Source organism: Paramormyrops kingsleyae, chromosome 7, assembly GCF_048594095.1.
Source record: "Paramormyrops kingsleyae isolate MSU_618 chromosome 7, PKINGS_0.4, whole genome shotgun sequence".
NCBI classification, from domain to species: domain Eukaryota; kingdom Metazoa; phylum Chordata; class Actinopteri; order Osteoglossiformes; family Mormyridae; genus Paramormyrops; species Paramormyrops kingsleyae.
The window spans coordinates 18,010,615-18,025,365 of NC_132803.1; the positions used below are offsets into that span (position 1 = coordinate 18,010,615).

Sequence of the window (14,751 nt, forward strand, 5' to 3'; positions counted from 1 at the left end):
TAACCAAGGCAGGGGCAGAGAACCATAAACAAGGCAAATGAAACGCAGGGATAAACAATATCAAATAAAGGATAAACCAAAACAGGGAAGCAGAGGACTAATGAACACTAGGAAAACAGAAAACCAATAAACAGACAAAGCAGGTGAGGCTTGTTCATCCATTATCTATACTCACTTTGTTACTGCCTCTCTCTCTCTCTCTCTCTCTCTCTCTCTCTCACACACACACACACACACACACACATATCCAGTACATGTGCTGTCATGCTCATGTAGCTGCTCAGCTTGTTGACTTTGTTATAATGATGGCTTATATATTACTATGTTGCAGCAGTCAGGGCTCACTAATACCCAGGTCTGACATGGTGCATATCTCTGCCTCCAACACCTCCCTCAGGCCCTCTGGCACGCGATAAGGCCTCTGTCTAATGGGGGTAGGGTCTTTGAGATGAATGGAATTTTTAACTACTCGTGTCCTGCCAGGAGTAGGTAGCAGCAAGGCCGGAAACTGCAGGAGTAGATGCTTCAGCTCCTCTGCTTACTCCAGCGGTAGATGGCAGGCTGTTATGCCTCGGAGTCAGGTCTGTTTCGCACTCGTCTAGCTTCTCCTTTCCCTGTCCAGGCATCACCTGCGCAGTCACTGGCATTCGCTCCTTCCACTCCTTCAATAGATTCACAAGGTAGACCTGGATGATGTAGCTTGTAGGTCACCGGTCCAATCTTTTGATGGATAGTGTACAGGCCTTGCCACTTTGCCAGTAGCTTGCTAGCAGGACCTTTTGGCCAGGTTGGAACTCATTGCCGGGTGTGTCGGTCATACCAGAGTTTCTGGTTTCTCTGCGTCTGTAACAGATTCTCTCTAGCCTGCCCCCTTTATTTCTCTACTCGTTCCATCATCAATAGTACATTCCCTTCTTGTCTGCCATGGCTGCAGGGGTTTCCCAAGCAAGTCAAGTGGTCCCTGGCCTGGCCAGCCATACAGCAGCTGGAAAGGTGAAAAGCCGGCAGAGGCCTGCGGGACCTTCTTATATGCAAATATCATGAACGGTAACTATTTGTCCCAATCCTTGCCTGTGTCCGATACAAATGTTTTTAATATGTTCTTCGGGGTCTGGTTGAACTGCTCCACCAGTCTCTCTCCTTGTCCATTGCTGTATATGCCTCCAAGGTCCGTCTGGTTAGAAACGGCACTTAACATGCTGGCCATTGCCACACTTGAGCCATATGTTTGAAGCGCAGTAAATAGTTCTCACTGTCCTCGTCTGTTTGATTTGACAGCGTCCTCGGCTCCGCTCTCCAGCTTCTTTCAGCAGGTCTCTGCACAGGTCTCTCCGCGGGTTCTCCGTCTCCTTAAACTTGATCTCAACCCTTTGAGCTCCTGGAGTAACCTTTCTTCTTGGAACTGCTGGGACATCAGGAAGGACTGCAGGAACGCCACCACCTCTGACTCTGGCTCCAGGTTGCCTCCTTCGGACTCCGCCACGGTGTCCAACACAAGCTCGGACTCTTCCTCCCGCTCCGTCTTCCTCCTCAGCCTCGGCTCAGGACGATGCTGGGACTCTGTCGGTTTCCTACTGCTAGCCGTCCCACTTCTGACACCAAACTTATCAGGGAGGCACATACTAACGAGTTCCTCCGTAGTACAAAAATAAAAGTAAAAAAAGAAGACTCTCACTATGGCTCAGCCATGGACAGCTGAATTTTATTCCAGCTGGTGGTGGTCAAACTATTTGCAGCTATTTTACATGAAACCATCAGCACAGCTAACTATGCCCTGGACTTAACATGGTGAACTGAACTATTTCTGTTTGCTACGTTTAACCTCAGGGCCCCGTCCTTGGAACATACCATTTTACAAAGACATTTAGAAACAAACCACACATTAAACAAACCATCATTACAAAGATTCCCATAGCTACAAACACCAGAAATTGCCATTCATCATCCTACATTAATATGTGAAATTAGTAACATTGTTAAATAAATTTACACCCATTTCCCACCAGTATACACCCTGCTCCCACACGCACAGTCACTGAGACCTTTAACTAGCATCCTGAAATGTGGACTCAGTTTCCCAGTACGCTTTACGCCCAGTGTTATCAGAGGAGGTACTGACGCAGAAGACAAACACAATACGATACAACTGAAACGCAACAATAGACAAGAAACCAAACAACAAGGCTTGAGATAATTGTGTACTGTGTGTCCGAGTGTGAAACTGTTACTGTTTTAATGAGGATAGATGACATACTGTATATACATAAGTAACGCCAATGCGACTGGCTTAGTTATGTGTGCATCCATAACTTACTGGTGCGTAGAAGCAATGACAACATGCAAACATAAGACACATTTTCATGGCTCTCCCTGCCCTGTCTCCGTCCATGACAAACTCTTTGTTGCAGAGCCATTTGTACCTTGGCATCAAAATTCAACTCACCTATGGCACTTGTAATCACCCAGCACGCATTCTATGTTCTAGTCACTTTTTGGCTTCTTCTCATATTTAGAAACATGTGTAAACACTTTTGAGGACTTGGAGGACTGTCCGTTTTGAGGACTGGAGTAAAGTCATTTTCTCTGATGAATCCCCTTTCCCATTGTTTGAGGCATCCAGAAAAAATCTTCTATGGGGTTTAGAGATGGAGAGCGTTGGGGAAGGTAAAGGATTGTAGACTGTGGGTTGTTAACAAACCAATTTTGAACCATGGCTGCACAATGAAAACTTACATTGTCCCACATTACTACATATTTGTGCTGCCCTTCATCATCCATGTGGTCTGCCTGTAGAACAGTGTGACACAATCTGTCCAAAATACATCAGGATAAGGTCTGCGTTGCATTGCCCAAGATTGGCTTGGTGGTGGAGAACTCCATTATTTGTGATGGTAGCACACATTGTAATGTTTCCCCTACGTACACCAGGAACATTCAGAATGGCTGTATGACCAATGATGTTTTTTCCCCTTTTCCTGGTTTTGGTGAGGTTGAAGCCAGCCTCAATGGAAATAAACTCATATTGGATAACATTTTAATTTATTTTCAGGACTCTCTTACAGAAAAAAACACAGTAAATATGGTTTAGTTTACTACTGGGAAAATATTGTATGTAGTGTCCTGTAATCAATCTTGTACTTACTTCCACCAAATCATGTCTCATCTCTTTGATTCTTTCTGAATTTCTCTCAAAAGGTACCCTATAAATCTGTGTCATGTGTACTTGGTGTTGGTGGAGAATACGGACCAGGGTAGAGCAGTATGACTGTTATGATGTAGCTTTGTGTTTGTTCTCCTCCTCCTGCTCTAATCCTACCTCTCACTCTTCCTCCACCTCTCACTCTTTCTCCACCTCTTCTCCTCACTGCTGCTTCCATTGTTGTTTACTGTTGCCCTGTTAAATCTGCAGTATTTATAGTGCTCACATTCTGATTGCTGAGGTAAATAATAAGCAGTTAGGTGATTGGCCCGGGTGGCATGCTTGTTAGCCAATTGGTGCATGATTGTGGATTTTTGAATGACTGAATGGCAAAAAGTGACTTTGTGTCAGATTCCTGTGTTTTTTGTAGAGAACTGTATGCACTCTAATGCAGAAGATGTCATTAATTGCAAATTGTATGCAAAGGTGCAATATATGTTCAGGATTTTGCAAATGTGAGGGGAGATTTTTCTCACTGAGTGTCAGTTTTTGCAGTTGAGCTCTGTGTCTGATTTTAGTGTGTTGATAAATGATAACTACTGTGTGCTGGCTGTGCTTAACTTTTGCGACCTGTGTTTTTTATTTTGCAAGTTCACTATGGTGCAAAAAGTGTTTCGATGAATGAGAATGTATTTAGAGTTTTGTAAAAAGGGTGACTCAGATCCACAAATTGTGTCTAATAGGTGAGCGCTGTTTAAAGTTTCGCCAAATAAATGAATTTAGTAGTTTTGTTCCAGGAATCAGGTTTAGTGTTTCAGCAATTCAGAAAAATTGTAAAAGGGTATAAACCACGTAGTCGCCTGCTAAGAATTATATTTCAAGTCTAGTATGCCACCTAGTGGTCCTAGATAATGGGTAGAGTAAGAGTATTTTTTTCTCAAGCATTCACATGGAAGCATCATACACACAGGGTCTGTACTGTAGGTTTCCAGTTTGTTATCCTGACTTACAAAAATCTAAATGTCATTTCAAAATTATGAATCATTCTGGGGGTATAAATTTAGAGTGCTCTTAATAGGAGAGATCAAATGTATGGTCCTGCTTCATACATACATATATAGCAAACTATCTGTACCATTGTTCATTTTTGAAGATTGCTTTGCATTAACTATGCAACTGGTTTGAAAGCAGGACCAATTTGAAGTCCACACTGACAGTTCTAAAACCATCAAAGCTAATTTTGGGTACCAAAAGCCACTCTTTTGCCACTTATAAATGGTAGTAACTCATTCATACAAAAATATTGTAACTGGGTCTAATTGCCTATTACAGTTTTTATGATTGTTTAAGCACAATTTTGAAAACAGGGCTCATTTCTCAAAATTCTACACACAATCCACACAACCACACACAAGAGAAGCAAAACACCTGAGATCATTTGCAAAATGAAACAGTTAATTCAAAACCATACACTAATTCATAAAAACTCAATTTTGTCACCATGCGGCACACAGACGATTCATAAAAACTTTATTTGGACTAGTCACACATTGCAATGATCAATCTAAAACACTTTTAACATTTCTACTTTTCTAATGATATAGTTTGGGCTTGTTTTTCTTTTAGAAATATTGTTAGGGCTAAATACTGTATATGAATATATTGATGACAACACACAAGGCCATAGTGCATACTGATTAAAATGTATTTCTCTCCACAATCAGGCATCAGTCAAAACATCCATACAGAATATATTCTACACAAACTAAATGCAGCACATACACAACAAAAAAATATGTGGATACAAAAAAAGGAAAACAGAAAGCTAAGTATCATCTGCTTGCCTTGTTTGATCTGGCCACAGGATCTCATCTACATCACAGGCTATGCTCTCTTTTGCAAGACAGCGTGGGAAGAACCTTTCTTAATGTCGAATCCATGTGGTATTGCATCATCATCCATCTGCATTATTCTCTAAATAAAGATAAAATCAGGTTTGAGTATTTCAGGTCCAGAAGCTACAAATCCAGACCAAGATTTTGTTTCTACCAACCAGTTGAGCATAAAGAGTCACAGTCACAGAGCACTAAACTTGACTTAAAATCTAGGCCTGGATTTGTAGCTTCTGGACCTGAAATGCCCAACACTGGACACAATTGTATAGTTCAGTACATCCCTACTATAAACATACATGGTGCTGTAAAAGGTTCTCTGTGTGTAGTGTGTAGTAATGATGTGTCCAGTACTAATCTCCACCTATTCATGCTCCTGTCCTCTCAGAATTCCTTGACACTCTGTATAACTCGTTCATCTGTATCTGATGTTTTTTAAGAATTTTCCCCAGGGTTCATAATGAGACCTGATGAACGCTGTTGAAAACTGAGCTGTCATTAAGGACGTCTGCTTGTGTTTCTCTGAGGCATATGGTGTTGTTGGCCAAAACCACATGTATTATTGCTCTCTGTTGTTCTGGCGAGAATATAGGGCTCCTTCCTCGTTGATGTTCTCGACCCAAACCCTCTGTCTAGCCTCTCTCAACATCAATCCATGGTCAACTAGTGTTGCTCTAATCTCATTCAGTAAATTTGGTCCTCGTCTTCTCTGTCCATATCCTCCTTCAAGTCGATCCCCACCTCTCCCTCCTCCCCTACCTACCCAGGGACGGATTACGGACCGGGCCAGCAGGGCCGCTGCCCAGGGGCCCTTGGAGTGCAGGGGGCCCGTGGGGCCCCTAGCCCAAAACAATTTGCAACGCTTATCAACAATGTATTTTCGTTTGTCTATTTTAGAGGGCCTACATTCTTTGATCCTCTGCCTACAAGGGCCCCTGACCCTATAGGGCCTCTGATGGAAACATGGAGGGAGGGCTTTTCGGCTGCCAAGGGCCCTTGAATTGTGGTGCTGGGGGCCCTCGCGAACGTTTTGCCCAGGGGCCCACACAACCCATAATCCGTCCCTGTACCTACCCCTCTTCCTCTGCAGGCTCCCCCTTTCATTTAATTAAGCACCTACTTCACACTTGACGGTCACATCTAATCAGTTGGCTAACGAGTGTGGTATTTTGTAGGGTTCTGCCTTAATTGGAATAGCAAAGAGGTGACATCATGTTAGATTTATGTGTTTAATGTAGAGAAGTATGTTTAGTGATTTGCAGAATATTGTGTGTGGTGTTTTGCAAAAAGAGTGAGGCTGAGAATGTGCTTATAGTTGTGCAGATCTGAGGTTTTACTCCTTGAGTGTCTGGTTTCACTAACTGTGTGTTAATTTTAAGAAATAGTATCAAACTGTACTGATTTACAAAATGTTACAACCTAATTAAGCTGATTATAAACCATTCATAAAATCTTAATAAGCGTAGTCTTATTGTAAAGTGGTATCCTAATTCGGTATTTCTCTACCAATGTAACTGTTGTCCATCGATCCACCCATCCATCATCATCCATCCATCCATCCATCCATCCATCATACTCGCTTGTCCTATTTCTTTAATTTAGCTCTGTTTATGAAAACACGTACAATTATCTAGACATTTGATTTCTAAGTCTGACTACATTTACACAAAGGACCTATGCTCTCTCATGAACTCTAATTTGCTAGATACTCTGTGTTGTCCGATTACTTTTTTATAACGTCGCCTAAGCTTCTGAGAGAACAAAACAAACCATAGCGGGGACAAATGTAACATATACAGTACTGTAAACGGGCAAGCAAAGGCGCTCAATGCCCCTCTTTGCCCTCCCCACACACACGAAATTGTGGTCAACGTCATCACGTCCATTGCGTGGCCCACGTGCATATGTTTACGCATCTTTGGCAGCGCTACGTCAGCAGCATTTCGGATGAAAACATTATAGCTAATGGAGCGGAGAGGAGCTTTGGTGATTATTGCGGGTTTGTCAGGATGTTCGTTTATTCCGCTGTGAAAACGGGGATATATCTTAGACGGCGTTTGGGTAAAAGTTTAATTATTTCGGAAGATTTTCGGGTGGCTCCAACGCCTGGCTATTCCAAGTTTCCAGCCGGGAAGGTAGCTTTTTAAGAGGGTGGAGGGGAAGGGGATCTGGAGAAAAAACAACGCGTTTGACAGCAGAGCTTTTCCCAAGTAGCTCACCGATCACTTCGGTTGTAAACAGATCCTAACACGTGACAATGAGAGCAGGTCCGCATTGTCTGAGCGAGACGCACAAAGGCGCCATCGGCGGCCGCACGCCAGGTACGATAGGGGAAGCAGGTGGCAGGGACCGGTGATGGCAGCTGCGGGACAAGCCAAACATATTTTTTTGTGGTAGGCTTTAAAATGGACAAAGATGGCTGTTGTTTTGATAGTTGTGTAATACCTACTTTAAACGGACTTTGAACGCTTTTTTAAGCAAAGGATAATCTCGCAGCACTTATTGTTTCTGCATAGTTACGCCGCTGACTGATATTTTGGCAACGGGAAAAATAAGAGACTTAGCTCCGGGGGTCTTTGGCTAACTACCCACAATATGTCATTTACAATGGAAGACACACTTGAGTCCGGGTGGGTGGCGGTCCGGCCAAATGTTTTCGATGAGAAGGAAAAGCACAAGTTCGTTTTTATAGTTGCGTGGAATGAGGTCGAAGGGAAGTTCGCTATAACTTGTCACAATAGAACCGTGCAGAGGAGGACTGCTGCCCGGAATCCTGTCCCCGAAGTGAACGTCTTTCAGGAGGCAGCGGAGGGGCCGCTTTCCGCGGAGGAGGACAGACGGAAAGCTTTGAACAGTCCAGTCAAAGACGGGCGTGAAAGTGCGACTGTGTGCGCCGCAGACGATGGCAAAGTCAGCACGAAAAATCCGACGAGAAGTCCAAGTCATCTTAAAACCCTGAGCAAAGCAGTAGACATCGAGGGCTCCGATCCCACTGTCAGTAAAGGAGAACTGCGTACCCCAGATGCCGATTTGGCTGACTCGGATCACTTTGATGCCGGCAGCAGAGAGCATTATAGTTGGGCCGGACTCTTCTCCTTTCAGGATATGAAGGCTGTTCACCTGCAGCTCTGTTCCGTCAATTCCGATCTGGAGTCATGCTTGCCCCCGTTCCCCGAGGAGCCCTCCGGCGTGTGGACGGTCTTGTTCGGACTTCCAGAGGTGACTCAAAGAGAGGTGGAAGCCCTGTGCTACCAGCTCCAAGTGTACCTCGGCCATGCCTTAGACACCTGCGGATGGAAGATCCTCTCCCAGGTGCTGTTCACCGAGACCGATGACCCAGAAGAATACTACGAGAGTCTGAGTGAGTTGCGCCAGAAGGGATACGAGGAAGCGGTGCTGCGAGCTAAGAAGCGGCTGCACGAGGTAAGGCGCAGGGCGCGCGGATGGTGGGGGGGGATCGCCGCGTGAGCCCCGCAGATCGGTTTGGGAAAAGCTGATGGACGCGCTGCAGTGTGAAAGATCAAAGCCTATTGTCAGATATGTCTGGTAAAATATTTATATTTACCCATCGTTGTCTTATCAACAGAGTAACTACGTGTATATGTTTGCGCTTGTTCAAATAAACGCACAGAACAGCAATTACAAATTATTATTATTTGATAGAAACATTTAAAAAATAATCATGAAGACACTTAAAAACAACAGTACCCATAATTAGGAAAGAAAGAGACGACAATTATATCTTGATGACTGGTAGAGGTGAAAGTCGGTTTTTCGTTTTCTGGACCTGCTTAAAATCCGAAGCTGCTAATGATCTTTGTATATTAAATTTGTACGAAGGTGAAACCGCCGACTCCGGCTGAGCTGCGTGATGTATGTATATGTCCTTTGTTGCCTGGGCACTTTCTGGAGGGGGGGTCTGGCAGTACGGCTGGCCACGCAGAGGCACATGGCCCCGTGTTTCTTTGTTTCGGAAAGCTGACAACGGCTGCTTTACATCTTGGAAACATGATCCGGAGACCTAGACCACTTCCTCAAACGTGTGCGCCGAGCGGGGAGGGGGTTTGGGCCAGGACGAGCCGATGAGGCAGCAGAGGGGATGGCTTTATAAACTGCCGTTTGACGCTTTGTACTCGGAGTTATAAATAGTCATGACGAACTGACAGCGTTTGCCGCTTTCTTACGGCTTTGTTTGTTCGGTGCTTGCCTAAAATAGCTTGTTAAAGTTTCACCCGAGGGTTTGTAGCACTTCATACACGAAACTGGTTTATGACTAACTTGCCATGATCATCTTGTATACATCGATCAGCAGAACAGTCTGCTATGCCAACTGAATTACTTGTCTTGTATATCTCTCTTTATCTGGTTGAATAGTTATTATTATGTTGGTTGAAATACATATGTACGAAAGGTTAAACTTAAGCCTGACGGTGCTTTGACTTAAGAATGCTTTTCAGTGTCAACAACCCAGGTGGAACCTAACAATACACAATTGGATTGTGTCACGTGGAAAATATTGTCACGTCACTTTGTCAATGGACTAATTGCAGTGAAAGCTGTGAATGTGACTGGTGTTGACAAGTTTTATGCTAGTGTCCAGAAGTGAGACTTTCACCTAGAGGCTGGCAGAGGTTCACTGTAAGACTACAGCGCAAATAATAAGTTCTTGATGCCAGTGCAAGTATAAATATATGAAAATTGATGGACTCTTTGTAGGATGCATCATTAAATAAAGGAAACCTTGACGTCTGTATTATACTGTAAAGCCACGAGGAAAGATAAAAACAAAATTTGTTAAACACAATGTGAAATGACTGACCCTTAAAATGTCTTGATGGATGGACAATGTGAAATCCTTTAGAAGTATTGTTATTCTACATTAGCTTACGAAGTTCTTAAATGCAGATCTGTGGAGCATCAGACTTTTAAATATGATTTGGCTTCCAGTAAGGCAATATGGGGTTTATTTTTTATCTCCCTTCATGTAAAAATGAATTTATTATATATAATTTAGAATTGTGGAGGTGTGTACTGATTTAAGCATTATATATAACACTTGTGTATTTCCTCTAAATGATATATAATTTGCCCGTACTTTTGAGTCCTAGGGCTCACTGGGATTCTACAGTGCTATCCTTGTTATTCACTGCACTGGTTCCTAAAGGTCATGTTTGTTCTTAAACTGGACAGGACATGGATGTCAGCCAGATCTTTTGAGTCTGCTTCTTTGTAGCATGGAGAGCTGCCCCTACTTTGATTAATCATCGTGAACTGTAGTCAAAATAGCATAGCTGCCCTGCTCTATGTCTCTGCGACTAAACTAAAGTGCTCTGTGGGTGAATGGTGAACTCTAGATGCTGGTTTCAAAGACTGGGTCAAAGGCAGCTTTAGCAGGGTTTAGTGACCCAGTGTCCTTGTAAGCCTTGTGGAATATGAGACCACTGCATGCTGCATGTGCTAATTGAGGCATGGAGGCAAGAGAAAAGTGTCACACAGGCAAAAACATTTGCTTTCAGTATGTAGGAGAATCCCTCTATTAGCATAACGAAATTGGAACAGGATATCTTTCTTATTTGTGTGGCATACCATCTGTAATTATTTTAAACAGCATGGTGAGTTTTGGGTGACTGTTCTCTAGTGTGATATGGGTTTATAGTGTTTTATGGTAATAATTTGGAAATATCATGGTTATCATTCATAACGAGGGTCTGTGAGATGTTTGTACTCTTTGTACCACTGGTCAGTCTTTTTTCAGCTATCACATGTATTTGTTTAGTAGATGCTTTTGTCTAAAGTGATGTTCAAGTGAAAAAAGCGTCGGAGAGTTGGGTCAGCCAGAAACTCTGGAGAAGATGGATCTAGGGCCTTGCTTGATGGTGATATGTTTGCTCTTCTTGCCATGGGATTTGACCTCACAGATGCACAGATCCCTGACTCACTGAGGAAACTTGCCTTTTCTGCCAATCTTCACAAAGTTTAGCTGTAGGATGTCCTCATTTAACTGTCAGGATTTCTTCAGATCCCCTCTCTTTAAATATTTATCATCAGTAATTCGTCATAATTATGACATGGTTAAATTGTAAATCTGGCAGCAGATGTTTTACCCAAGTTGATTATCTCTTAGTTCATAATGAGTTTATTCCGGCATGATACAGGGCAGTTTCACAGTAAATGATTTGTAAGGATCAGATCGAACGGGTGAGACAGAAATATAGAATACCTGGGAAAGTATTTCTGTATGCCTGCCTGTCTGTGTTTTATTTTCAGTAGTTCACATCCTTCTGATAATTTGAATTTAATTGAGCTACCTCTGCAGATTTAAAGCCATTGTAACTTTTACATTGTATTTTTTTAGACTACATAAGCCCACTTGAAATATGAAGTCATTTAGTCATTGATTTCTTTTTTTTTTTTTAGTATGGTCAGTAAGTTTAATGTAGGCCTACACGTTTTAAAGAGAATTTGTAACTCACATGTCTGCGCACTTAAGTGTACACCAAATCACATTGGCATAATCTGCTGACTTCACTGCAGCAATTAACGTATGCTTTTGGGAAATGTACCTCAGCTTGGTTTGTGAAAATGCTGTGAAATGAAGCGGTGCAAATCGGGCACTGTTATAAAATATGCCATGAAATGTAATGCTGCGCATGCGTAGATGTGCGAGGTACTACTAGGGCAGGTGGTACGGATCGGTTCAGAAGTGCAGTTAGATTACGGCATTAAACGAGCATCAGTCAAATATTACGGGTGAATCTCAATATGCGTGCTTGACTGTACTTGTGTTCTCATGTTTTACGACATCTTCTATTGCCAAAGACAAGTTCCAAAACTAAGAACACAAGTACACGTCGATGGTAAAAATTTCTGGATGTTGGTTTTGCTCCGGCCCAAATATCAAGGATACATCAATTGCATCCTCACCAAATGAGACCAATCCCACGATTCATCGTGCTCCAAGTTCGTTTGTGGAAGGCAAGTTAGCAGGACCGGTCTTGCGTTCTTGGTATTGAGATTCACCCGTGGAACGTGGAAAATAATCATGGTCAGGTCAGCTCAAATTATCGTGATCTGGCGGTAATACTTGTGACTGGTCTAGTTGGTGCTGTGGCAATACTTTGGCAATTTGAAGTCCAACACACGACAGAGTGACAGAGCGCTACCATGTAATCTGCCAAAAACTTATGCTAACTAACAATGGATATAATATGAATAGGGATGTCCCAGTCCACTTTTTTCATACTCTGATTTGATCCAGTTCATTCATTATTTATATCTGCCAGTTTCGAGTCCCTATCGGTTCTTTTAATAAATTGATTTGTTGTATTACAGTAAATGACACTCTCTTGCTACCTATTCTATAAAGGATGGCATTGAAAACATTGAAGGCAGCTGTAGAGGTACTTAGTTTCTAATTGAAGGAATTTCCACATGGATGACCTCTCGATTGTTTCGTTGTTTCAAGACATAGGCCTCAGAAACCTTTCAGTCTGCGCAACTGACGTAAATTAGGCAGATCCGGGAAATGAAATGGATTGGGCTGTGGAAGGTGATACTGATCAATTTAAAAAATGCATGGATTGCCCCCGTTTTTGACCTTTATTGGCTCAGGATGTGACTGAATACAAGCTTATTTCACTACATGATACACTGCCATCCAGTAGAACATACGGAATGCAAACGCCTACAGTCACAGCAGCTACATTTAGGGTTTCCACTTTTAGTCTGAAGAAATACAGGACACCATCAGGACAAATTACATCCTGTATCGGTTCGACAGGGGACACAGCATTTTATTTTTCAATTTGGGAGATTCAGTAAAACACAGGGCGGGTGGCCAGTCCACCAGCATGCTCTGCTCGGACTCAAGTCACAAATTTCATGACTTTGTGACTTGACTTGAAAAAACTGATGGATAGACTTGGACACGACTTGGACTTGAGGGCAATCACTCGAGACTTGGTCCCGACTTAGACCCTATGACTCAAAAAGACTCTGCTGTCTGCATTTTCAGTTGGCTGAATGCAAGATCTCCTGAGATGGTTTGTTGGAAAAATGCATCACTTCCTGCATATACATGGACGTAAAAACTGTGTCAGGACAACCATGAATGGAAACTTTCTTTTCAACCTATCTATCTATAAATAAGGTATCCTACAATGAACTGTGGTGGGTTTTTGCTGCAGCAAGTTTTAATCCCTAAAGGTAAAAAAAACTGACATAGGTAGGAACTCAAGTTACATGGCTCAGAAACTCGACTTTGACTTGAGTCACAAATTTGATGACTTGTGACTTGACAGCAAAAATGATGGAAAGTCTTGGACTCAACATAGACTTGAGGGCAAATGATTTGAGACTTGACTTGGACTGCAATGTTTTGACTCGAGATTTGACTCTGACTTGCCAAGGAATGACTTGTTCCCATCCCTGTCAGCAAGGTGAAACCTGATCCCTGTAATTAGCAGCAAGGCAGTCAGAGAAAAACCCAGCAACAGACCATAGTTTTCTGGTGGTATGCCCCATGACAAAATACGTTCATTTTTATATTATTTGCTTATTAAATGTAGACATCAGTTTGCAGTCCATTCAGTTTGAAGTGTGTTTTTCATGTTCTGGATCTGTTTGAGGGGAATCCCAAAGGAACTTAAAGGAATAACAGAGCCTTGAAGTAAAAGAAATAATGACTTGATTTAGGGCTGCACGATATCACATTGCGATATCCATGATACTGCGATATTTGTAAAACAAAAATTAATTTCTACAAATAGAATGTGTCAAATAAGTTGGGGGTGTTACCACAAATTCTGTCAACAGATACATGCAGTGCTGGGAAGTGCGCATGTGCAATAATCACACTGCATATTGTTATGACGATGCTGAAACAATATATCGCGCATACCCGTCATTACCTTTTTCATATCAGTCGATATTTATCATGATAAAATGTTCTGTCATAATGCCCAGCGCTAGTATGGATCTGACTACCACCCTATCCTGCATCACCAAAGCCCTTTTTTTATTAAGGAGCAATCCAGTTCATTGTGATTCATAGTTTATTTGTGGTAGGAGTGAGCAATTTTCCAGTTTGTTTGTTTGTGTGTGTGTGTTTGGTTCAGGTGTGCATCACGTTGTGGGGACCAAATGTCCCTAAAATGTGATAAAAACCTGTCATTTTGACGTTGTGGTGATGTTTTTTGATCCCCACGGGGGGGAATTAAATTTTATAAAAATTTGTGACTGCAGTTAAAGTGCCAAAATACTTGTGTTTTGTTTGGTTACTTATGGTTAAGGTTAGGGCTGGGTAGGGGTTAAGGTTGTCATTGTTGGGATTAGGGTTTTACCTATAGAAATGAATGAATGGTCCCCACAAAGATACGTGTGTGTGTGTGTGTGTTGTAATCGCTACCCCAGATCGTTCCAGTTTATATGATGGTAAAGTCTGGTGTTTAGGGCTTTGCAGAAAATCACTAATGTTCCTGAAACTGTGCGTTCAGAGGGTTGGAATATTGTTTTTCTCTTCAGCAAACAAGATGTACTGCATTTTACTTATTTTTCAGATCAGGCAAATGTCAAGGGACTGAATGCAGGGAGTGGCGTTACCCAGGTCACCGGGTACCAGGTAGACTCTTTAGACTCAGGAGTGTCAGGTGATTCCTTTAAGAATGCTGGTGGATGATTGCTTGTATCCTAACAACAAAACATGGTGCCGTAATAGTGTGG

At 42.4% G+C, this 14,751-nt stretch overlaps 1 protein-coding gene across 1 annotated transcript in view; it reads left to right on the forward strand.

Annotated features, from left to right (window-relative positions):
- The first annotated feature begins 6,923 nt into the window (after window positions 1–6,923).
- jmy (junction mediating and regulatory protein, p53 cofactor) overlaps window positions 6,924–14,751 on the forward strand; it is a 50,251-nt gene continuing 42,423 nt past the window's right edge. Inside the window, exon 1 of the mRNA XM_023823154.2 lies at window positions 6,924–8,454. Coding sequence (XP_023678922.1) covers window positions 7,627–8,454 — 828 coding nt within the window. The 5' untranslated portion in view covers window positions 6,924–7,626. The remainder of the gene's footprint in view (window positions 8,455–14,751) is intronic.